This window comes from Neolamprologus brichardi, chromosome 7, assembly GCF_056152115.1.
Source record: "Neolamprologus brichardi isolate AB-2024 chromosome 7, ASM5615211v1, whole genome shotgun sequence".
NCBI classification, from domain to species: domain Eukaryota; kingdom Metazoa; phylum Chordata; class Actinopteri; order Cichliformes; family Cichlidae; genus Neolamprologus; species Neolamprologus brichardi.
The window spans coordinates 38,694,354-38,719,873 of NC_142110.1; the positions used below are offsets into that span (position 1 = coordinate 38,694,354).

Sequence of the window (25,520 nt, forward strand, 5' to 3'; positions counted from 1 at the left end):
TTTCCAAATCTTTATGACAGTGCCCTTTTGTCTAAACACAATTAAATCTGCATGACTTCTTCATCTCTGTATATTGTATTCTATATATATGTTACTTGTTTATTGTGTTTTGCTTAACTTTTTTAGCACTGATGTGGGACAGTACTACAATTTCTTTGTACAACACATGACTGTGCAATGTCAATAAAGAGTTAAACTTAATTTTGTCTTGCACTACAAATTGGAAAAGTGGATCCTTTTCAAATATCTAACTGACACATGAAACACTGTGGGTAGGGATCATGACATATTTCAAATTCACAGAAAAGGGTTACAGCAAAGAAATAGGAACAGAGGTGCCACTGGAATTTACAGTTTGTCACAGACACTCTTAACACATCACCACTAACTTCTAAAAGCAGTGTTGTGTTTTAGAACAAATAAAGATGGTCTGAATTAAAGTTCAAAACATACACTCTAAAGACAAAAGTAGAAAGCCATGCTGTCTAACATTTGTAAACATTCTAAAGAGCTTGTGGTGTTGCAGTCAGTTTGCAAAATTCCTCCTAGATGTTCAATCATTAACTGGTATTAGTTTTATTATTTCTGGTAAGTAGTATTATTGTAAAGTGAAAGTATTAGTATTTAGTATTTAGCAACTTGGTCACAAATGCCAAATGTTTTCCATGGTCAAGCAGTTCCTGTAGGTGCAATGTGTAGGTGGCCAAGAACGTTTGTCAAAATCTTGATATTAAAAATGTATGGTATTTTTAAAAATGTAAAATCTCCCCAAAAATATGTTAGTGCGCCATGGGTTAATAGGTGGAAATTTATATGAAAACATGTTATCATTCAAGTAAAAATGAATCGATAATGCAGTGTGCAAAAGAAAATTGGGGTCAGAATACTTACTAAAGCAGTTGATGTCAGTATAAGAATGGAGCTATGTCTGAAGAAAGGGCAACCATATATTAGTAACCCAGAGCAGATGCAATGGACATTAAAAATTCAGCTGGCCATTTCTTTCTTAAACACACAAAAGCTTTAAAAGGCCACCGGGGTCATGCAGAGGGAGACGATGTGAGTTAAATACCACTGCATTTTCAATGCAAATTATTGAAAATGCAGTGGTATTTAAGAATTCTGGTATTTTGGGGTGACACGTTTTCTGTAACATATTAAGTAAAAATAAAACAATAATAATATTAATAATTTTGCATGTAAACTGAGATAAAAGAGTTTAGTCCTGAAAGTTCTGGAAAGGCGTCAGTCAGCAACAAAATAACAATCTTTAAATTCAGCACCATGGACAGCATCATTCAGCAGTTTGCATAGATCCTCTGTATGGGAATATATTAGAGCTGCCTTTGCAACGTGCCCATTCTCTCATAGTTATGCACATATGTATAGGATACTTGCGTTTCTTAGCTTCGTATCACAAACTTAATAAGCACCCTAGAAATAATCTCAAGCATAATTCAAACAACTAAAGCAAAGTGCTAACCAACAACCATTTCTGAATATTGTCCAAAACTCACATACATGAAATACGAATACTAAAGTTCATTCCATTTAGTTATTATCTAGCAGTGCAAACTATCAGTGTAAACTGGCTTTCATAAGTAATAATAGAAAAAAAAAAAAAATCATACCACCAAAACATGATCGTGACGACATTGGACGAGCTCCTGAATCGTTCTCTCACCAGAAGAGGGCATTCCGATTCTGCCTGACAAAGTTGCTTTGACATGTAGACGTGATTAACAACAGCGTCATGCTGCATTTCAAACCGAGCAACAACGAGAATCAAAGGTTTACAAAAAGGTGGATATTTGAAGATTTGACTATCTCGTGATACCCGCTGACAGCGTTTACAACGACTTGGGGATATCCTCGCCTTACTTTCCTGCGCGCTATGCGCGGATTGTACTGAGCATCTCTGAGAACAGAGACGCAGAGGTTTATTAGGAATCTGGGGGCTGGGGAGTCTACTGGAACATTACGCCCCGCATTTTTTTTGCACTATAATTGTGAAGTTTTTTTGTTTTTGTTTTTTTTTACCTGGATATTCGCAAAATCTGCATGTGTAAGACTGACATGACTTACTCGGATGTGGCTTCGCTATTATCTGCACCTAATGCAGTACTCTTTCTGGCTGTTATTTGAAAAAGAGAGAGTGATCCTTTGCAGCGAAGAGATGGATAAGGAATTCTGAACCCGGATTTTTATCCCTTTATTTCGGAGTTGGAAGTAAATGACATTCGCCCCGGCTGATTTGCACGGTTAGAGATGCAGAACTAAACCGGATAGTGCACCCAGGTCCGGGAGAGTAAAGGGCAGGTGCGCTTTGGAATCGGCGGCTGCGCGGAGAGACAGGGCTAGTGGATTAGAACGATACCTGACTGTGGAGAGCGCGTCATGCGGACTCGGATGTCGCGCACTAGAAGCCGTTAAAACCTGTAGGCTGGAGCTAACAGATAAGCGGATATGGGTAAGTTTGTTTATGCCTCAATCTTTTCGATAGCGTAAGTTAATGTGAAATACACTCATTTTTCTCCTTCCTCTTAATACAGACCACAATTATCTTCATCTTTTGTTCCAGAATAAATCTGCTCTGAATCTGATGTTTAAAAACGCATGCCTTTTCAAATGCAGCGTGTTAACATCCAATAAGCGTTATAGTGCCGTTCATTAAGTGGTTCGTGAAGCTTGTGGAATGTGGTTGAAACCCGTGCTGTTGCCTGTTAGTCGCAGAGCTGCAGTGTGCTTTTCCTCCATTTCCTGACGGTGTGGCTTATTACAGACTAATAATAGTTAATTCGTATTTTTCAACACTGTACGATAACAGATTCGGTGCAGTAATCAGAACAAAGTAATTAAACATGTTTGCCCAAGTGATGACTGTCCATTGTTTTCCTTACTAGTTAGAGTGGCTGGCTCATTGACATGGACCGGAATGCTAATCACGCTAAATGTTGGAAGACAGTCAACTTTATAAAGCGTGGTCCTGCATAATCATTTTTATCTGATCTGTATGCATGGAGCCCATTGTCCAGTCGCAGTCACTGCTCCCCAAAACTCTTCTAATCAGAGTCCATCCGGTCTTGCTGACTTTTCCTTGCAAACCATTCAGATAACCGGTATTGTGAACCTGCCATGAAGAGGGAATCTCCAAATTGGGCATATGGCTGTATGTCTTTGTATCAGTAGCCTACTATGTATTTGTGTGTGTGTGTGTGTGTGTGTGTGTGTGTGTGTGTGTGTGTGTGAGAGAGAGTGTATGTGTTGTCTCCCCCTCTTCACTAACACACAGTCATATATGTTTCCGCATCTTGTTCTCACTTCTGATTAGAATTGACCATTTTCCCTGTTCTTTTTCCCCTTACGCCTGCGCACAGTTACAAGCTCATAAACCATACCCACCACCCACTCTTTCCTATTCCATTTGTCCATTTCTTGGAATTTAACAGTTAGATTTTTGCATTCTTTTCCACCCCACTACAATTCCTCAAATGCCATTAGTGCATTTCCTCCGCCTGATGTTATTATCGGAAGCAGGCAAAGTCCATATTCTTAACTAACATACAGATGAAAAAGATTACTGGTGAGGCTGTTCCATTAATTGTGAGACCACATGATATATTAACCCACAGTAGGGTACTGCACCACATCGATATATTCTACAAGAGCACACAAAGGCTGCAGGAGCTCAGAGGCATTGTGCATTAGATGTACTGATGTACTAATTGAATAAATCTGTTTTATTTCCTTTTTTGTTAATTCAATAATAAATCTCAGAAATTCAGAAATTCTTGTACAAAGTGTCAACCACATAGCATGCTTTTGCCCACTATTATTTGATGATTGCATGGCGCTGTAGTCTCACTCATCCACCAGTCTAGCTGACTGGGATGCTCTTCATTAACAGCATGCAATGTACTTATGTTTTATGGACCATATCATTAGAGATCTACTTTTGGAAAGGGAACAGTGAGGTAGGGACAGCTAAAAGCCACCGCTTGAGATGGAATTGCACGGGTTTAAGATAGGTTAAGGAGCTCTAAATAACCTTTTGCATATGGTTATCTAGAGCTCCATTAACAAAAACAAAAAAAAGAAAAAAAAGACAGCTGTCCTTATAAACAAGAAATACAATTGTTTAGCTGTTAGTTTGTGTAATATTTTAGTCTCTGATTTCAAGTTCCAAGTAGTAATCTAGTGTAGCAACAGATGACATTTGTTGGACCTGTGCACTTCAGGTGAACCAGGTAAACAGAGAGGCTAAACAGGCCCTTGAGGGCAGCAGTTCTTTAAAAAGGAAAAGGGAAAAAATTCAATGCCAGAATGGACTTTTGATATGACATCTAGTATCAATATTAATACCTGTTTATGGAAGGCATTGGTTGACTACAGCTTGTGATAGTTCTTGTGGTTAGAACTGTAGACAATTGTCACACAAAGTCAGCCATGATTGTTTTGTTTCACAAGCCAAATTTGAAACAGAAATGAAAAGAAAGTTACAGACCCCATGTGGTTCAGTCTGATTGTTTATGAAGATGGCACTTAAAACAGCTGCTGCACAAAGTTTCAACTGGAAAAGAGAGAAAAAAAATGTTTTGATGTGAGAATGCCAGTCTACAGAGCTAAGTTCTCCTAGGTACATCAAACAAAGAACTATTATAGATGATATCAAGGAAGCTAAGTTAGTGCAAAAAGGTATATTTTCTACTGCTGGATTAGGTTAATAGTAACAAATAACAAGCATGTTAAGGAACCTTACTGGAGTAATGGGTTGAAAATATGATGTGTGGAGCTTGGTTTTTTTTTTTTTTTTTTTTCCTTCTTTGGTTGTCAATTAAGCTATACAAGCTATGTTAAGATGACATAAAAGATGATAGAAAGCACAGTGTTATATGAGGCTACAGGCAAATTTGTATTGAACTTAAAACAGAAATTGTATTACTAGTTTTTTGCTGCCCTCAAAATATCACTGCAACCACAAGAATTTTGGTTACATGCCGTTACTTGCAGCAATATGTTGTGTTGTTACAGTAACCATAATGAAAAGCACTTTAGGGAGTTCAGAGAGGAATTTGATATGGCCAGAGACTTATTCCACTGCACTGCAGTGAGTAGAGTGCACTGATTACTTATTCTCTGACTACCTTCATGGAACTATTGCCACCAAGGGAAATCAGGAATCAGACAAGGGGCAAAAACAAAACATTGTTTCTCTCTCTCTCTTTCTCCTTCTCTCTCTCTCTCTCTCTTTCGGTCTATTTGTCTCAGTATATACGCATATCTATGTGTGCTTGTTTGCACACGGTATTCTTGACGATACTCCCCCCAGTGCTTTTCTACTTGGTTTCTAACAAACACAAGGCAGGCTTACAAGGACACAATGTTTTCCAACAACTGTTAAAATGAGTCCAACTTGGCAGGCCTTGCTATCATCTCAAAGATAATTGGAGACTAATAGGATGGCTTAGGCTGATTTGGGGACGTGCTTCCTTATGTTTTAGGCTACTCCCCAGTCTCTGTGCACAGTCAAAACTTAGTCTGGTTGCAGTTTTGTCAATGACAGGCAGCAAATAGCAATGAACCACTTGTGTGCACTCAAAGTGCACCAGTTAGTGAGTCCATTTGCCAAGTTATTAAGCTACATTTGGTTTTATTTTAGGTCAGCAGTAAAGTGCACTTACTCTCTCTATGTGTTAGGGTTGAGAGGCAGAAATAGCTATCTTCTCGTGCTGAGGACAGCAGGGCTGTCTGCTACATAACTAAGCATTACACACATGCCTTTGGACAAACTTTAACTGCGACATATCCATCTTCATTAGATTTTGAGATAAAACTGCTCAGAGTGACGGAGAAAAATGATAAGCGCAGATCTATACATTATAAAGAACAATAAACTCTGTCCAAGAACAATGTTCATCATAAATGGTGACTCTCAACACAAGCAAGAAAAAAAAGAAAAGAAAACATGGCTAGGAAGTGAAAATGGAAATCAAGCAGGGAAGTGAGAAGGGCTGAGAGGATGATTTTGACCACATACATAAAATGGACGGCACATTATAAATACATTCTTATGGTGCTGAGGGTTCAAGGGCATGTGAAACCAGCATATTTTAAACACAATGGAATATAAAGGAGAAATTGTTCATCTTGATGCAGCAGAAGAACAGTAATAGTGAGGGGAACATCAGGTTAGATGTAAAAGAAACACCAATCCTTTGAGTGACACCTGAACGGGTGACTTGTGCTCCTTTGTGAATATGATTAGATGATGAGTGAGGAAGGAGATGACTTACAGAGGCATTAGAGCATAGAGCTCTCATTAAACCACATACAGTGTCAGTAAGGGGAAAAGGGTGTTGTGTGAGGCAGCTTTAGTCTTTAAGAGACGACTCTTCTAATAAAGTAAACATATTATGCACATGAGAGAGGAAAACAGTGGGGGTTGCTTCTTTATGCTTAAATGCAAGATTTAGAAAACATAGCTTCAATAACCTCCGAGTCTAAAGTGTTGTCTATTAAAATACCTTTGAATGCACATAAAACATCACACATGAGTATTCTTGTACATCATTACTTGTCTATTTACTTTACCAGTCTTTTTTTCTGTTTGCCTCTGACGCATGACAGTAATGACAAGTGAAACTTGCGTTCACAAATGTTAAAGCAAAAACCAAATTGTCTGCATTTAGAAATACTGCATGTTGTGATCATCGTCTTTCTCTCTCTGCAATATTTATGTTTAAATATCACAATAGTAAGATCCAAGATGAAGAAACATGATTGATGTATGTGCTAGTATAATCAATAGCCAGCACAAATTATCTGCAGTGTTCTATGGTTCCCTCCATCTGTAAGAAATGATGAAAGATTCTTCTGAAAACAAACAATAAGTGTGTCTCTATCCATCACACTCTTAGACACAGACAAATACACATACCATACCCATATGGGATCAGCAGATGCTTGGCAAAGAGCAAAATGGCTATGTTAGATACCATATGCTACATGATGCCTCTCAGCCACTTTATGTCAGGCACTCATTTATGACAAATCCTGTTATGATTACAAAAAAAACCCAGCAAAATTTAAATCACCAACACACCAAAGCTATCTCCAAAGTGTTCCATGTTTTAACATATCTCTGCCATATAGACATATTCTACATTTTAAAACCATGGACATCTTCCGTTTTGACATAATAACCTCTTTCATTGTGATGACTGTCATCAAGTCCACACTTGATGATCTTGCCTTGAGTAACACAAAGAAGTGAATTCCCTCATACTACCTCCCCAAAGAGAAAATCAATGTATCTTAACAACAGATCATTATTGGCTCTGTAAAGGGGAATGTTTGTGCTGGAAAGAACTCGGTCACATCACAGAACAAGGAGTGATATCACAGGGACTTAATCCTTTTTTTCACTTTTGAACTAGTTTTTAAAACAAAAAATGTAACCCCAAAACCAAGAATTCTGTGCATTCACAATACCCGACTCTTTAAGAAACTAACAATTCTATGCATCATTCACATGTGGGCCATGACATTCTCCACACATACATTTGGATTTCAGGTGGTTGTTTTCTACACCCAAGATGAGCTGTGTGTTCCCATGGGGTTTATTCAGATTTTTATATTTGGACCTGTGGAAAGCAGAAGTGATGATTCACACAAAATCTGTACTGCTCTGTTTGGTTAAAAATGAAATGTCTGGAGTTTAAATTGAAATGCCTCCAGGATTGCATACACAACCATAAGCTCTTGAATGTTAATTTGTTCTTTGCGGGCTCCCTTTCATGACTTATCTGTTCCTGCATTTAGTACAATGACTGCTTATAGGACAATGGAATATAAATGCAGATAAAGATATGATTGTGTAAAGTTTCTTCTCTCAACATTGATTTTCAGTGGGTATTCACTGTAAACTTGCAGAGGCACTGACATAAAAACTAACTGATGTCAACTTTGCCTTATAAGTAAATAACATTTCTTTATATCACTTATTGATGATGGAATCTCTAACAAAAGTAGATTTTAAGGCAGTGCATTCTTAAATTGTTCTTTGGTTGAAAGGTTAATCCTGAAAATAGATTGCTATTCCTTTATAGCTCAGAAATTATGGTGCTTTGTTAGGAAGGTGCTGCTGTTCTAAAACCAGCATATTGCAAAGATATGCATCCACTATTCAGTTGTCTAGGAACACGATGATGCAAGGTGGGGGTCCATTAAAATAATTGTTGATTTGAGATTGTGTACCACGGTGATATTGTTGTATCATAAAATCCAGATTTGCACATCCACATTCAGCCCTGAATCTCCTATTGTACCACACCCCAAATGTGTATTCTACTGGATTATAATTTGCTGATTGGAAAGGCCATTGAAATCCATTTAACTCACTGTCAGCCATTGAAGTGAAATGACTTTTGGTCATGACATGGTTCACACTATTAAGCTGCAAGTAGTCTGTCGATGATAGAAAATTGCAGCCATAAAGGAATGCACATGGTCAGGAACAATACACAGGCAAGCTGTGGCATTTACGTGATAAATAACTGGTAGTAATGGGCCCAAAATGTGCTACGAAAATATTTCCTACATCATTGGAGAAGGTTAAAGGTTTGAGTTGAATATCCACTAATCCAAAGGTCAGTGGTCGGGTTCCTCCAGTCTGCATATTGTAATGTCCGTAGGCAAAATTCGGAAACCCCAAACTTGCACATTTTTTATCAGCTATGCACATATTTGGTAGGAAAATTACAATGCATATCATTAATTAATCAAGCGTTGCCGATTAGTAGCACGTGGCAGCAATTTACCCTCTTGAAATCTATGGAAGTAGTAAGAGCGAACTTTTCCCCACTGCATGTAGTCTGCATAGCATTTAGGCTTTTAAAGAAATAACATTTAGTGTAATTGTTCATCTGAGGTTGTTTTTGCATAACTGTAAATCAGATGAGTGGCTAAGAAAATGGATCCTTCATCCTTAACAGCACTTATGCTTTGTCCTGACTTTCTTGTTTGGTGAAGTTGGTTTTAAGCTTTTCAAATATGTTATAATAATATAGGCTGTACTGTGAGGGACTTTTCCTTCAGATGCATTCACAACAATTCCTGTGTTTATTATGGAGGTCAAAAAGTTCAGTTTTTGTATTAGTATACTGACTTCATAAGTAAAAATAGTCATCCAAATGTATAAGTGCAGGTACAGCACTCGATGTTTACCTGAGGACACTTCATCAGAAGTTGCTGCTAAAACTGCTGGATGTCTGGGTGTGAATAAATACATTTTCTGTTCACTCATACAAAAAAGAAAAAAAAAAATATTTGTTTATAAATTAATTAAAAATATGGCTTAAATGTTTTGGAATTTGTATTAAATCTTTTCTTTATAACCCCTCCCCCCCCCCTTCTTTTTTTGTTTTTTCTTTTCCATTTTGTTTTGTCCTTCTCCCTTCCCTCACTATAGGCTCTGCTCTGCGGCGTCGCTGGCTAGTGGTCCAACTCCTGATGCAGGTGTGGCTGGCAGCAAATCCATCTCTAAGTGAGCGCCAGTGCCCCAAGAGTTGTCGCTGTGATGGAAAAATTGTTTACTGTGAGTCAAGCGCCTTTCGTGATGTCCCCAAGAACCTCTCAGGAGGCTGTGAGGGCCTTTCTTTACGATACAACAGCCTTGCCAGTCTTCGTGCAGGCCAGTTTGTAGGACTCAACCACCTCATCTGGCTCTATTTGGACCATAATTACATTGCATCTGTGGATGCAATGGCCTTCCAGGGGGTCCGCAGACTTAAAGAACTGATCCTGAGTTCCAATAAGATCACATCTCTCCACAACACCACATTCCACCCTGTCCCTAATTTGCGTAATTTGGACCTTTCGTATAATAAACTGCAAGCCTTGCAACCTGGACAATTCCAGGGCCTACGGAAGCTTCTCAGCCTTCACATACGCTCAAACTCTCTTAAAATTATTCCAATGCGTCTGTTCCAAGATTGCAGAAATCTCGAGTTCCTAGATTTGGGCTACAACCGTCTGCGCAGTATCACTCGAAATGCATTTTCTGGCCTAGTCAAACTCACTGAGCTGCATCTGGAGCATAACCAGTTCTCAAAGATCAATTTTTCTCACTTTCCTCGCCTCTACAATCTGCGGGCTCTTTACCTGCAGTGGAATCGGATTCGCTCTATGAACCAGGGCCTGACCTGGACCTGGGTCTCCATCCAGAAACTGGATCTGTCGGGGAATGAGCTGACAGAAGTAGATGCTGCAGTTTACCAATGCTTACCCAACCTGCAAACACTCAACTTGGATTCCAACAAGCTGACCAATGTTTCCCAGGAGGTAGTTGATGCCTGGATCTCTTTGACTATGATTAGCTTAGCTGGGAATGTATGGGATTGTGGCCCTGCCATCTGCCCATTGGTGGCCTGGTTGAGAAACTTTAGAGGGGCAAAGGAAACCACCATGATTTGCGCCTCCCCGAAGAAAGCCCAGGGTGAAAAAGTGATGGATGCAGTTGAAGCTTTTGGTGTTTGTAAATCAAACCAAGCAACACCACTCACAGTGAGTATTCCTCCAAACCCATCTAGTGTCCCTGCCCAAACTGAGCATCGCCCAGCTATCCTTGCTTCACCCACTGATTCTGGAAAGAGAGGTGAAGGATCTCTTAGGGGTCCTACATCTTCAGCAGTTACTCCACCTGTAGCACTACCCCCAGAGCAAGACTTGGAGCCTGTGTCTTTCCACAAGATTGTGGCTGGAAGTGTTGCCCTTTTTCTTTCCGTTGCGATGATCCTGTTAGTAACATATGTATCATGGAAGCGCTATCCTAGCAGTGTCAAGCAACTGCAGGAGCATTCGGCAGCAGCTCGCAAACGTCGCAAGAAAACTAGAGAGACGGAGCGCACACTGAGCTCTCCCCTGCAGGAGTACTATGTGGACTACAAGCCCACCAATTCTGAGGCCATGGATGTGCTTGTCAATGGGACCGGACCCTGCACCTATACCATTTCAGGCTCTCGAGAATGCGAGGTATGACCCACACCACCGCCACTACTCCTAAAATAAAACTCGGTCCACAATGATGCGACCAGAGGTAATTATTTGCATTGCTTTAATAAAAATTAGTCTTGTACATGATTACTTTACCTAACCCAGTAGGTTTGGTAAATACTGTATTCCCATGGATTATTACTGAATGAAAATAGATGGCTTCAGCATTACTGTGTGTATAAGAAGATATCTCTTGCTTTCACATGGTTGTTTGTGTATTTGCTTAAGCCATAATCTCTGCTGAGGTGCAAATGTTTGTTTTGCCACAGAATGGTACAGAAATACAGATAAATGAGACTGATTACATACCCTGTTCCTCGTAATCTTGAGATTAAGCTACGCTGTTTGTGGTTAGACATTTGTACGTGTTTAGATAGTTGTTTGCTTGCATATCACAGACTTTCTGCTTTGTGTGTTTGCTCTACCATTATTCGGTTTTTGATGAGAAGTATTGTGAATAGAGAATAGCTGAATGGTGGGAAGATTCACTTATGGACACCGGATGTGAATGCTAATAGAGACTCTTGTCACTGAAGAGAGCTTTCCTTGAGTTGGTGACTTCACATTTTTGTATGACTTGAGAAGTTGGTAGAAAATACTTAATCTTATTGTCCCCAAAGAGAACTTCTGTTTTCCACCTTCCTTTCTTATTGAGTTGTTGAAGTTACTCACTTGTTTACTCCCTTGCTTAATTGATTAGTCATGCATAAACCATATGCATACTTCACACTTCAGTTAACACAGGCAATGAAAAAAAAATGACACGCAAACACACACACACACTAAAAACAGCCTTTGATAGTTCCAACAGGAGTGAGAATCCTTTGAATTTTCTTTTACACAGGCAAGTGAATTTCTTCAAAACAGTATTTACAGACTATAATAGTATGGGAATGCTGGTCATCTCCTTTTGCTTGTAGCTTCAACACTCTTGAGTACCTAACACATGGTATCATTCTTGGTTAAACTTTTTTTTTTATTTCTCTTCAGAAGCAAAGCTTCCTTTGAAATATGCAGTATTTTTAAAGACTGTTTAACCAGGCATTTTTAACATATGGTTAAGGATGGGTGTCAAGGTGATCTTGTGCAGGAGATAGCTTAATTCTTTACGCTGTGACATTATTAGCCCTTTTTTTCTTTTTCTTGGCACTTCCATTGAATAATATTTTTACTCAGTGGGTTGCAGGTTGTGTCTGATTGAATAACTCTATACAGAGTTTTCAACTTTAAGTAAATGGGCTTGATCATCCACAATCTTTTTCATTTATTTTACTGATAATCTGGCTTCCCTGGATGCAGGTCACTTGGTAACAAGTAATTCTTGCAGGTAGTTCTCGGTGGTTTGATTACAAGAAGAGCAGCTGCCATGTTGTTGCTGTCCCTGACCTCCCCTTGACACATTCCATTCTATAATACTGATTTATATTGACTTTGACCTGATTATTTTTTAATTTATTATATCTTATTACATTTATTTATTTGAATTGCGTTATTTTGCGGTTTCAACCCAAACTGAAATACTCAGTTTAAAGAGTTAACATTTATTATAGAGTTGTACTTTGGTTTTATTGTTGCTGCTTTGTGTAATTTAAATACTAGTTACTTAAAAAATATTAACTATATGTCAAAATTGTTCAATAAAAATTGATTTAGAACATGCAGATAAATATCTCATTCAAGCTGGGTATGTGAAGAGGTAGCATATGTAACAGTATAGACTCCTTGTTGTGATCATTTCCAGTGTTTACTGGTGCATTTATTTAATTATATTCCATTCAAACCTTACTCAGTGCCTATTGCTGCAGCATTCTAGATTCTCCTAATTAACTTGCCACACCTATAGGGAACAGTTACTGTCAAATTATACCATTTTGGCCTCAGGCTTTTTCAGCTTTTTTATCTGCAGCTATATTCCTTAAAATATTTTGAACTGTTTGTTTAAACAATTTTAAGCTATACTTAAAATGCCTTCCCTTCAGCCTTATCTATTTGGGCTATCTTAGAACATTGTTGAGTGGAGACAGGAACTATCAGTCAGCCATCCACAAAGTCCTAAGTTCATCTCAGAATGTGCTCCAATCTTGTTTCTACATTTCGTTGCCTTTGCATAGACATAAATCACTTGCCAGAACACAGCAGCACATCTGCACTCTGCCCACCTTGCAGCCTCAATTCCTCTTTTCTGGCTTGAGGATATAGCAATTCATGTCTGTTCATCCTTCCTGTGTGGGGGCATTCCTTATTCCTCCTGTTTTATTCTTAACATTTCTGTTATATAGTTGATTCTATTCCATCACTATATAGTAACCAAGGACCTCTTCACATGATTGTCCTTTATCATTTTCCAGGTCCACTTGACACGAATTGGAGCTTAGGAGCTTTTTTAGTGAATTGCCTGAAGATGGTGCAATAGCAATTTTCCAACATACTTTGAGCACCTCCATTCTAGCTGCACTCTGAGAATGTATATAAAAATGGATAATGTATTAACATTAAAAAAATCAATATGAAAGTGCCTTAAAGTGCTAATAAGAGGTTCAATATCATATTACTCTATTAGAGTTCCATCCTATCATTCTATGTACTTCTCACTTGATTGATCATTTAAGTAAAAATTCCCAGATGAGTATGGTATTAATTAACGCAGTGTGTTTATTTTGTAAAACAGAATAGAGGATGAAGCACAGTATGGTTTAGGGCGTGATTAAGAAGTCACTACTGTTTGAGTATAGTATTATATAGTATCACGCATAATATTCCAGGGTTCTTCATCAGATTCACTGGTAGCTTATCATATTTAGTAGTCATCATGAGTATGGCATCTCCAAACCAATAGGTTTACAGACCATACGTGGTGGATTACGGCCATGGCAGCACTAATCTTGGCAGTGGCTCACTCTGCTTTTAGTGTCTAACATGATTGTCTTTTAACTTTGATCAAGATCTGGCCAGTTTTTTCTGCATTGCTGACCCATCGAAAATCACAAATAAACAACATATATGTACATTTTTTGCACGGTACACAAAGTTGTTCTTAGATACAGATTTTGATTATACCACGAGCACACCTTATGCATTCCCTTTCTTAGCAATTTCTGAAACTAATTCCTGCTAGCAGGAGTGCTACATGCCCTTTTGACTCACCCTCCTCATCCCTTCTTCTGATACTTCTAGTGACCTTTTCCAAACTACAGTCACCCACTTACTATAATGTCACCCTGGCTGATTGTCACTGCATTACTATTCTGTTTTGCCCAGACATATTTGACAATTAAAAAAAATACAAATGAAAAAAATTATATGTTATCTACTTCTTTACTTTATCTACTATGATATTTACTTCTTTTGAAAATATTTTAAATCTATTTATTAATAATTATTATCAGTTGTTTTAAACAATCGGTTAAGTAAAAGAAAATTAATAATCTGACATCCATTTAGTCATTAAGAACACATAATTCATAATTCATACAACAACTGTGATAAAGTACAAAAACAAAAAACAACCAAACAAAAAAATATAGTCCAGACCTGAGGAATAGTGAAGCACAACCATATCCATCATTCAACCATTTTCTTAGCTGCTTTTCAATTTAGGGTTGCAGGGGGCTGGAGCCTATACCAGCTGTCATTGGCCTAAACTTGGAGTACACCCTGGACAAGTCGTCAGCCTCTTACAAGGCAACTATCTAACATCTGTAGCCAATTATATAGGATTAACCGAGAGTTAAATCAATACTAGACACATGTTAATTATATGCACTGGATTCTAGAACTTTATAATAATCACTGTAATATGGTTATAATATTTTTATAGCTGGTGTTCTGTGGAATATTTGAGTCTTAAAGAGCATACTAAAAAGCTGCAAAATTAAATGTTATTTTTTTCTTTAGAATATGTCAACATTTCAGAGGTTAAAGTCCTAATAGATCCTGCACTGAAATGGAAGAAGTACCTTCCCTGTTTCCTTTCCCTCTCTTGTCAGTCTGAGGTCATGGTGTCAGATTGTTAATTGCTCTGAAAAAATCAACACAAACACTGGGAGGCTAGCCAAGGGCAAGTGAGCTATCTGTGATTCAGTGGGGAGGCTGAACTTCTCAATGCTAGTGTCTTCAGTCTACAATTAGCCATGTGGGAGACTTCAAACATGCACTGCGCGTGAGAGAACATCTCTCTCATCCACTAATCCTGTCTGTTTCACACTCTGGTTCCATGCTGCTGCTTCCTCCGCTGCTGTTTGATCCATGCTTAATGAGGGTGTTAGATCACCAATATAGCAATTACATTACCTGGAAAAGAGGCAAGCCACTTTTCTTTTCCTCACGATTTTTACAAAGCAACCCAAGTGCATCATTAATGCTAAGCTTCCTGATACATTGCCTTTGTTATCTTTTCTATTTTTTGTGAAACTCATCAAAAAATCTTTTACAATTTGGATCTGATGTACTTGCTTTGTGCCCTCTTGCACGGCAATTATTATTATTTTCCTCCTACTGGTCTGTTCACTTTCAAAGCCATTTATCATAGCAGAGCTCATTTGTTTTACAGAAGTCTCTTGCATGTTTTACCAGCTACTATCCTCTGCTATTGACACCACCATCCCCCACACCATCACCTCACTCCTTTGTGGTTGAAAAATGGCCTGCTTTATAAAGTCCAGCCAATTTACTTAGAAGAGAACAAGTAATATCACATCCCAAAATTACCAATGTTTATTTTCAGTTACATCAATTTAAAAAAATGTTTCTAAAGTTTGTAACTATTATCCAATACATACACATACTGTTTCTGAGCCCAAAACATGCAATGTTGATAACTATTCATATTAAAGAAACAGTTCAGTTGCTACAGAAATGCAGCAATTAACATAAATCTAATTTGTATTTATAATGTTGTAAAACACTTTGAAAACACTTTTTCTCCCTTTTTCCATATTTACCCGTTTGAACCATTTCATGCTGTAGTTTCTAAGACCTCTACATTAACAAGATCAATCAATCATTAGCTTGACTCTATACAGTTAAACTCCTATCTACTAACCGTCACACTGGTATGTATTATAGTATGACATAACCTTACAGCCAATTTGATCACTTTGCTATAGGGTATATTTCTTCTCAATCAGATTCTGATGATTTCTGTGGCTTTGCATAGCATATTAAACATAATGATATTAGTAGCTGATTTTATCCATCAGGCCTAATGAGTATTTTTAGATTCTTCTGTGTGTTTCGTAAACATAGGGCAAGCTGTTTCACTATTATCAGAGTACGTGAATCTTCATTCAGCACTCAGATACAGTATAGGACCGAAAGAAGTGAGATATTGTAGTTACACTTATTTTGGGATTTCACTATACAAACAACTTGTAAAAAACAAAAAACAAGCAAAAAAAGAAATCAATCTAAAATTCTAATCAATAGTATCATTTTCAGTTAGGTTGAACTGCCCCAAAACCCCAAACCACTTTGCCTGTTAGCAATTCAAATCTTTTTTTTTTTCTGTTTTTTTTTTTTTTTTTTTTTTTGTAAATCAGTTAGGGTCAGGTAATATGAAAATGAAGATGACTCATCCATGGATCTGCATGTAAGTAGACCCCTAAGTACCAGCAGTGGAACATCTGTTCAGGCTGAAAATGCTTTAAAATGAAGAAATAAAAAGCATCCAAGCCAACTCTGTGATGGGCATATTTAATTACTTTTTCTTTTCTTTTCTTTTCTTTTCTTTTCTTCTTCAAAACACTGTACATTCAAACAAGCACTTCTGCAGAAGTTATGCAGGCTAGTTCGCTCTTGGTGGAAAAAGATGTCCTATTTAATGAATTGACAATAAGTCAAATATAATTAGGCCGTCATCGTAGCATAACGTTGCTGTCAGATGAAAATATTTTAGCTTTCCAAAGTCAGTTATATAGTTTGTGTTAATAGGTTTCTTGGGACCTGGTGTCAAGAATATTACTTGGAATTAAAACTGCATCTTTCAAGGAGCAAAAGTCTCAATTCCATACTTCTTGAAAGAGTTGTTATATGATATTACAGTTCATCCCAATTAACTAACTGCTATAATAAAAAGAGAGGGTAGAAACTTTATCTTTTTAGTGTGGTGTGGGTTGAGAGCATATTGCAGTAAGAGTATAAAAAAAATCACACAGGTCTGTGCATCCATTAAATGTCAGTGTCTTTCTGGGTATTTTTGTTGTACTTCTTAGTAAATATTTGTATTGTTGTGTAGTGCTTTTATACCTACCTATGAGCAATGCAATGAAACACAAGCTCATTATTCAGTTTGAATGGATGTGGTAAGAATATTCATCCCAATAATTTCAACCTGCAACCAATGATGGGGTAAAGCTATTGTAACCAAACATCTTGTCTCTCCACTGCTTTCTCTGGTGATGACAGTATTAAAGTCCAGCAAGTTCAACAGGCAAAAAGAACAGGCAGGCTCTCTGAGTTGAAGTGGAGTAAGACAGGTGGGCAAGTGAACCTGGCAGAGAAGAACATTCAGCATGATGGAGCAATCGACAGGCAGACAGGAGAAGCAGTTAGAAAGCCAGAGAAATCAGGCAGTCATCCAGACCTGACAGCTAGATTGGCAGGCGCGTGTCCACAAAGACACACAGGCCTTTGTCCACCGACAGCTGTCCATCCTCTGATCAGTGATGGCTCTAAACTTTTCTTTCTTTTTTTGAAGATAATAAAGTAAGTCCAGTACAAGACCCAACCTAACCCCATGTGGCCATGTCAAACTTTCAATGCACTTAGGAAAGTGGCCATTTTCTTATTATATTAAAGGGCACTTTGGAACAGAATTTGCATTGCAAAGTTGGATTTTATTTTTTTAATTTTTTGTTTAACTTAGATTGAAATGATTTTATGTTCTTTCTGACTATGCAGGCCTTCTCCCATAGTGTAGAGACATACATGGCAGGTTAACTGGCTATTCTAAAGTGACCATACATGGATGGATGGATGGATGACCAGGTATGAATGTAAGCGTGAATGATTGTCTCTCTCTGTGTTGGCTCAGATTGACTTGAAACCTGTCCAGGATGTACCCTGCATTTTGCCCTGAGGCAGCTGGGACAGACTCCAGCACCCCCACTCACAACCCTAAATTAGATAAGCAGTTTGGAAAAAGTGGGTGCAATTAGAGAGACGTAGAGAAGTGACTACAATTATTAGGACAATATTCTCACCAAAAGACTAATTAAACATTGTTTATATAGGATTCAAATGATTGCTTAATGATGATCACCCTCCCCCCCCCCCAAATAAATAAATAAATAAATCAAAATAAACAAACAAATAAATAAATACATAAAAAAATTGAACACTTGAACATTTAACTTTTTGTCATTTTCAAATTCAGTTCACTCAAATCATGTTACATGCATAATTTAAATCAAAGGGCATGTGCGCATGTAAGTGCAATTCCATTTCTACCTGTTGCACCAGACCATCAAAAATGTAACAAGGTAGCAAAAGCAATCAGACATCAAATTCCTGATGCTTCTGTGATGTACTGCTGTTTTTTTATGCTGTACATTACATAAAAAATGTACATGAAGGGGTGTGGGTGGCTGAAATATAGTGATGTGGAAATCTAATGAAATTTCTTCTCCCTTTCAAGTCTGATCCTTCTCCAGTATGTAGGTGGTTGAGAAGGCTGCCTGCATGTGTTGCATCCACTCATGTCGACATACAAAAGTAACCTTCATCTATGCTATTCTCTGAGGTTTCATTCTGTTGTGTCTCCTATTTCCTTTTAAAGACTTTTTCTCTGCTGTGTCAAGCACATATTATTTTTAGCTAATTACCTGTCTCTGTCATCCTCCAGCTTCCCACACTGTGGTCTTACTGCTTAATCCTGAATCAAGTTGTCTTCTACTGCATGAAAATGTCCACCTCTCATGAGTGAGCACTTCTGTTCTTGAACTGCTTCACTTTTGTATTCTGACCCCAAATTTCTAAGCAGTAAAGAAAATCATGTAAACACAAAAAGAGCGTCATCCAGTACCAGTTTTAGCAATTTAGGAGCCCCAGATGAAATCAGGAGTTTTTATCCAAATGTTTCAATAGTGCACATGCTAATATGTATTGATTTCTCTTTCCCAGTGTAGGCTACTGACTCCCACCTACTGATATGTAATTCTTTGCACTGCTTTGCCTCTTGTCTTTAATAGGGAGATTTAATAGGTCCCAATCCAAATCAAGGCATTTATGAAAAACAAATGACAACGAGAGAACATTGCTCCCATTACACAAAGTCCATCCAAAAGCTTCGTTACAGTACAGCATTGTCAACATATGAAATGTCATGTAGTTTGAGGTCATGTTCTGCAGTAAACAGCAGGACTGTAAAATATAATGGTCCCTCTTATCGATCACATTAGCAAGGTAATAAAAGCACCTTATTGACAAAACCAACAATGAATATGTTAAAGATTCATTGTGCCATGAAGCTGCTAACACTACTTAGGAACCACCGCCCCAGCCTGTATTCAAATGTCAATTCAAATGTTATAATGATCACAGGTAATGATGATGGTGATGTTGATGATGATGATGATGATTAGAAAAATCCACCTAAGCTATGTGTCTGTAGTAGATAATGGCATCCGCGAGATCACTTGGAAGAATTGAACATGATTTATCGAGGTAGAGAAATTAACATATTTAGGCTGGTGTTGGTGATGATGAAGACTGAGGCTTGTAATGATGTCAGTATTATAATTGACAGCGTGGGAAAGCGGTAGACATGTAAACAACAGAAAAGCAGCTGAACACCCAGGAAAGCAAGCAGATGAGTGATTCTCTTCCTTATTGAACTTATGCCTACAATATATGTATAAATCTAAATCCAACTATCTGTCTGATCAGCTTCTCGCTTGTGACATAATCAACTTTTAGCAGTGCTATTTTCGGAGGAGAGAACCATTACAGAAGTAGTTGTGTACTTGACCCATACTAATGAAATTTTACATTCCCACATTTTTTCTAGTGATGAAATACCTGCAAATTAGACAGTTAAGCAATTTTTTATTTTTATTTTTTGCTCACTCTTTTTAATCATGGCAGGTGGACGATTTTTTTTTCAATTTCCTCATAATAAGGGCCAGCACGGGGCAGTAATCAACATCAGGCTAACCAGATTTGCGTCAACAAATTGATGTTTTGGACCTATGACCGCTATAGCTGATGAAGGTAGAATAATCTGCAGAGTGCACATGAGTGTTTGACTAAGATTAAAGTAGTGAGTGTCAATCTGGTTATCCATTCAACCATGAATTAAATCAGCTGCAGAAAGGATAAAGGTACATACAGAGCAGTGCAGGGAATCATGACAAATACAAAGAAGGTACAATAACACACACTCCCAGGGTACTGAGGGCCGTACTCTATTTCTCAGACTTTTTTTTCTTTTCCAGTGGAACATTTTACACTGTCACCTAGATTTATCAAGTCAGCTGCAAAGAAAGGTGTGCTACTGAAAGGGCACAGAAAAGCAATGGAAAATTACAAGTCGAGCCAAAGACAGGACTAGACAAAAAGAGAGAAGAGAGAGAAATCGGTAGGTGGACGAGAAGTGATGTAGGATTTAAGGACATAGAAAAATTGATAGTTGGAAGGGGGAGCAGGGCACACACAAACACACACACACTAACTCAGCTCTCTCTGACCTGAGAGGCACAGCGTGTTTGATTTAGTGCCAATCACAGTTTTTAATGTCTGTGCAGCGTATCATAATTTATTAGGATTATCATAAACTTGTGCTGGGAGAAGGAGCGGGGTACTTGTGCCTCCCTCTAAGAATGAATTACTTGCTGCAAGCTGGAGCGTCAATCAGGCCAGAAATGGCAAAACCAGCTTTTTTCCCTACTTTGTTTTACTCAAGCCTCTCCATGCAGCCCTTCAGAGACAAGACCCACAATAAATATTCATCCCATCATATTCCATCCTAGAAGGAGCCAAGGATGTGATGTGAAGGAAAGCTAAAGGCAGATTTTAATTACATTCTGTCTTGGAGAGGGTTTCTCTGTCATCAACATCAAGGAGTTTGGAATGTAGGGGTAACATCAAGACATGTATTGCTGCAAACACATACACTGAGAGAGAGAGAGAGAGAGACACACACACGCACCCGTCACACCTATGATTTTCACATTGACTTTCGATAGTGAACTTTGTGCTTACTTTTAGCACTTTGTACATTAGTTCAATATCATGAGTAGCAGGTGTTAAATTAATTCAATGTGCCAAATAGGTGAATGGGAGAAGAAAAAAGATGAGCACAACATGCGAAAGTTCTCTTAGGACCAGTAGCCATGTAAAGACTTCTATCTATTTGTGAGTCTGCTTTTTGTCCTCTGCAAATAGAGCATGTGAAGTCAACGCATATCTCCAAAGGGGTGATAAAACAACACATAATCTATAGTATACTGTATTATGCAGTATAGCTAAATCTCTTAAGAACAGAAGGAAATGTGTTTGTATGTGTGTTTATCTTGGGAGAAATTAATCAACCTTTGTATGTTCTGCATGCAACAAGAACATGTGTTAATTAAAAATAAGAGGACACATGAAGCAGGAGCTCCACATCTCCTTGTGGAACTGGCCTTGTGAAGTTTAAGGCCAGTTAAAAGGAAGGGAATGTCATTGGTATTGGGTGGCACTAGGCTACAAAGGCTCACTATAATCTGTGTGCAAGAACATGCATCTGTGTGAAACATAGATTGGGAAATCCTGGGTTAACTATATATGTGCAAGCTTGGTCACATGAAAAAGTTCAATGTTAGCAACAACTGACCAGTAATACCTTAACAGAAATTAACAGAATTATCATATCACAACTCTATCTTTACACACGGGAGAATCTTATGGATTTTAATCAAGAATTTAATTGAATTGATCTTTAAGAAACTGTTTTAGTTTTTCATTCTCTGAGCTGCATCCAATTATTAAAAAGATAATTGGTCATATGACTGGTCAGTTACTGGTCAAGATCATATGACTCTTCTTCCACAGAAAGAATGAGCCCTATGAGTGCCACCTACTGCAGATATGTTATTAGATGATGATTGAAGGGTGATTAAAGAGAATCTCCAAAGATATTACATCTCTAAAGAGTGTAAAAATATAAATACATATAAAATATACAAATAGTATTATTAGATATTTTATTCATACAACATTAATATTAATACAAATATTAAAAATGTGGTATAGTTGCAAATTACAGGACACATCTTTTTGGGCCCACTTCCACAAGCCAGTGGTCAGTGATCTCATTGCAACCACAAGTCACTTGGGAAAAATGTGCATTCACCAAATGGTTGCTAGAGATTGCTTGCAGTTACAAGGTGAAATTTATCACAAGCTCTTATACAGTCATACACAAAACACTTCCTTGCAGTTACTTTGGTCACTAACAGATTGCCAGTGTTGCCTACTGTTTGCATAGAGGATGGTGATGTTTATGCAAACACACACCAAATGCTCCCTGAACAGTAGTGAAAATGTGAAAAGAGCAATAAAAACCACTATTTGCTGCAGTTGTGAGGCACAACTTTTATTTTGAAGGCAAATGCTATATATTTTCAATTTCTTCCATGTAAACTATAGTTGAATGTGGCAATCCCCTAGTGGCCAAAGCAATCACAAGGAGGTTTTTGGTGCAGTACCCTCTTTCCAATTTCACCTAGCAACTTTCAACCTCCAGCAGCCACTTGCCAATTGGACTTTTTTTTTTCTTAGCAACCTTTAGTCCCTAGGTGTGTGTGTCTGGGGGCTTAATTAAGATATGTTGTCTTGTCTGAAATTTAAGGTAACCAAATGTGGCTTCCAACACATTTTATGTAGATATGCAAGTAAAATTATTATTACAGATTATTTCTGTCCTTTTTTTTAGGTGCTTAGTGTAATGTACCACATATCCAGGGTATTTTTAAGCCCCATGGTGGTCTTTACTGACAGTGAAAACATACATTCCCTTGAATGAAAGGGAAATCTGTGGAACAATACAAGGCCTTGCTTTTGGGAGTTGGTTTGGGGCCTGAGCTGGCATGAAGCTCGGTGGGAGTATGAGAGGGAGGCAGACTGGAAGCCTAATTAATCCAGCCTTCCTTAATTAGTCCCTCTCCCATCCATGACGCACTTACCAATCTTCTGATGCTTCCTTTCCTCTTTTGCTTTTCTTTTTTTCCTCATAAGCTGTCTATTCTTTTTGCAGCATCTACATTTCTCTGTCACTTTCTCCTGCTGTCTCTTGGTCTGTCTGTTTTACCATATTTTTAGGCTTCATCGAATGGCAGTATGTTCCGAGGTGATAAGCAAGCACATGGTGTTGCAGAGTGCAGCTTAGGCAAAGCTATGGTTGTCTCTGCTGTTGCCTGTGTCGCCACTAGAGGACCATACAAATTGACAGCTGTATGCGGCAGAGATTGCCTGCACACCTTGTACTGATGTATGTAGTGCCTCACAATGCAGGTGGTCACTGGATGACTGGGACAATGGCCCAACCGATGCACCTCCTGCTTGCAGATCACAACCCTAATCTGCAAACACTGGCACAGAGAAGCACTGGATGCATCCCTCCAGCTTGGTTGGAAAATTGAATATGGCAGTAACTGTAACCAAAGAGGCTGACTTTAATGACGCTGGGCAACGAAAACCAGCCCACTCGCTCTGTGCCCAGAATAATGAGGCAGTTATTCCATTAGTGGCAATGACCATTCAAAATGACTGTGCTGTGAATACTGATCAAGACTAACTGTTGACATTCTCATGCACTATGCTGGTTTTATAATGAGCTGTATAATTATGTTATCCGTTTTTGTTTTTGTTTTTACCAACAAAGCAAAATTTATACACTGATGTATCTAATTAACCTAAAACAACTTTAAACTATTTATTTTGGTCATTTTGATTTACCATATTCTTCATTAACAAAGCACCAGTAATCGATTAACTGGATTTTTTTGATTTGATAAAACTGAAAATGTTCCTGTTTTTAAGCAGTTGACTAGAGTTTTCTTTGTCTTCTTCTTCTTCTTGGCTTTATTAATATTATTATTAGTTGTATTATTATTATTATTATTGGTGTTGTTGTTGATGTTGTTATTCTTAGTACAATATCATTTACTTTTTCAAATTTTTGCCTTCCAATTGTACACCACCTGTCCACATATAAGAATTAAACACTGGAGACTATAGTTATTGAAGAATATACAACTGGCAAGAGGCAAATATATTACACAGGAGTTTGTGGAAACTAAATTCAATCTTAAAACTGTGCTCAATATTCAATTTAAAACAGGTTTAACAAATTATCATATCCATATCTATGCTACTATTGAGCTCTTTCTGCTGGATAAGTGGAAAAAAAAATTTTGCTGAAATGATTAGAACCAGATATGGTATGCAGTAGCTATAAAGAGACATCAGTCTCTTCAACTGTCTCTCAGTTTTGCTTCACAACTTACTATACACTGTACTGTACTCCTAAAAGCAATTCAAGTTCAAGTTAATGAGGTTTTTGTTAATAGTACACATGTGTCATAGTCAGTTTCGTTCCCACATTTCCATCAGGTTCAAAAGAAAACACATGAAAAAACGATTGATTTAAAGGTGAAAATTACCTGAAACAGAACTACCTTACTAACAGTGGACCATAAGGTGATACATAACTTAAGGGATTTTCATCAAATTCCCTTTTTTCACAAGTAAAGATGGACTATTTGTGTATCAAGGTCATCTTGCATCCCTGCGGCACTTCCACCACTTGCCAGTTTTTACTTTCTCACTCTCTCCATGTCTTTAATCGTTATTCCCCCAAACCATCCCTCTTTCTCGTCATTCTCAAAGGTGTATACACACAAATGTGCATATATATCTATATATCTATATCTATCTATCTATATCTATATCTATATCTATATATATATATATATATATATATATATATATATATATATATATATATATACATCAACTGAGAGGAAGACAGAATAGGGAAACGTCAAATTGCACTAATTTATTGCAACATGCAGTAGAATTTTCCCCAGACTTCTAAAAGGACATTCCAAAGCTTTTCTTTGGATGTTGGCTGTCTTTTGTTCTTTGTCAAAGTGAGCTCACACTTTTTAAAAAATATTGAGGTGCAGGCTCTAGGGAGGCCAATTGATGAGTGATGGCCATGGTATTGCATGGCGGGCAAAATCTGATGGTTCTTTTCTACATTCAAAATTGAAATACACCCCCAAACCAATCCTTCACTGTGTTTTATAAATGGCTGTAGACCTGTAAACATCTCTCTCGTGAACACCTTAAACTAACAAAGAACCAAATTTATTTAAAAAAGTTTTGACAGGCATAAATATATTGCCAAATTATCTTTATCTGTTTTTGTAGATTAACTAAACCAGCGGCAAGAAATTATGTGTTTTTGCAACAGGCAGAGAATAATT

The 25,520-nt window shown here is 37.7% G+C and overlaps 1 protein-coding gene across 1 annotated transcript in view; it reads left to right on the top strand.

Moving 5' to 3' along the window:
- The first annotated feature begins 1,720 nt into the window (after window positions 1-1,720).
- LOC102785710 (leucine-rich repeat transmembrane neuronal protein 4) overlaps window positions 1,721-25,520 on the top strand; it is a 101,787-nt gene continuing 77,987 nt past the window's right edge. The window contains exons 1-2 of the mRNA XM_006795609.2: window positions 1,721-2,470; window positions 9,470-11,031. Coding sequence (XP_006795672.1) covers window positions 2,467-2,470; window positions 9,470-11,031 — 1,566 coding nt within the window. The 5' untranslated portion in view covers window positions 1,721-2,466. The remainder of the gene's footprint in view (window positions 2,471-9,469; window positions 11,032-25,520) is intronic.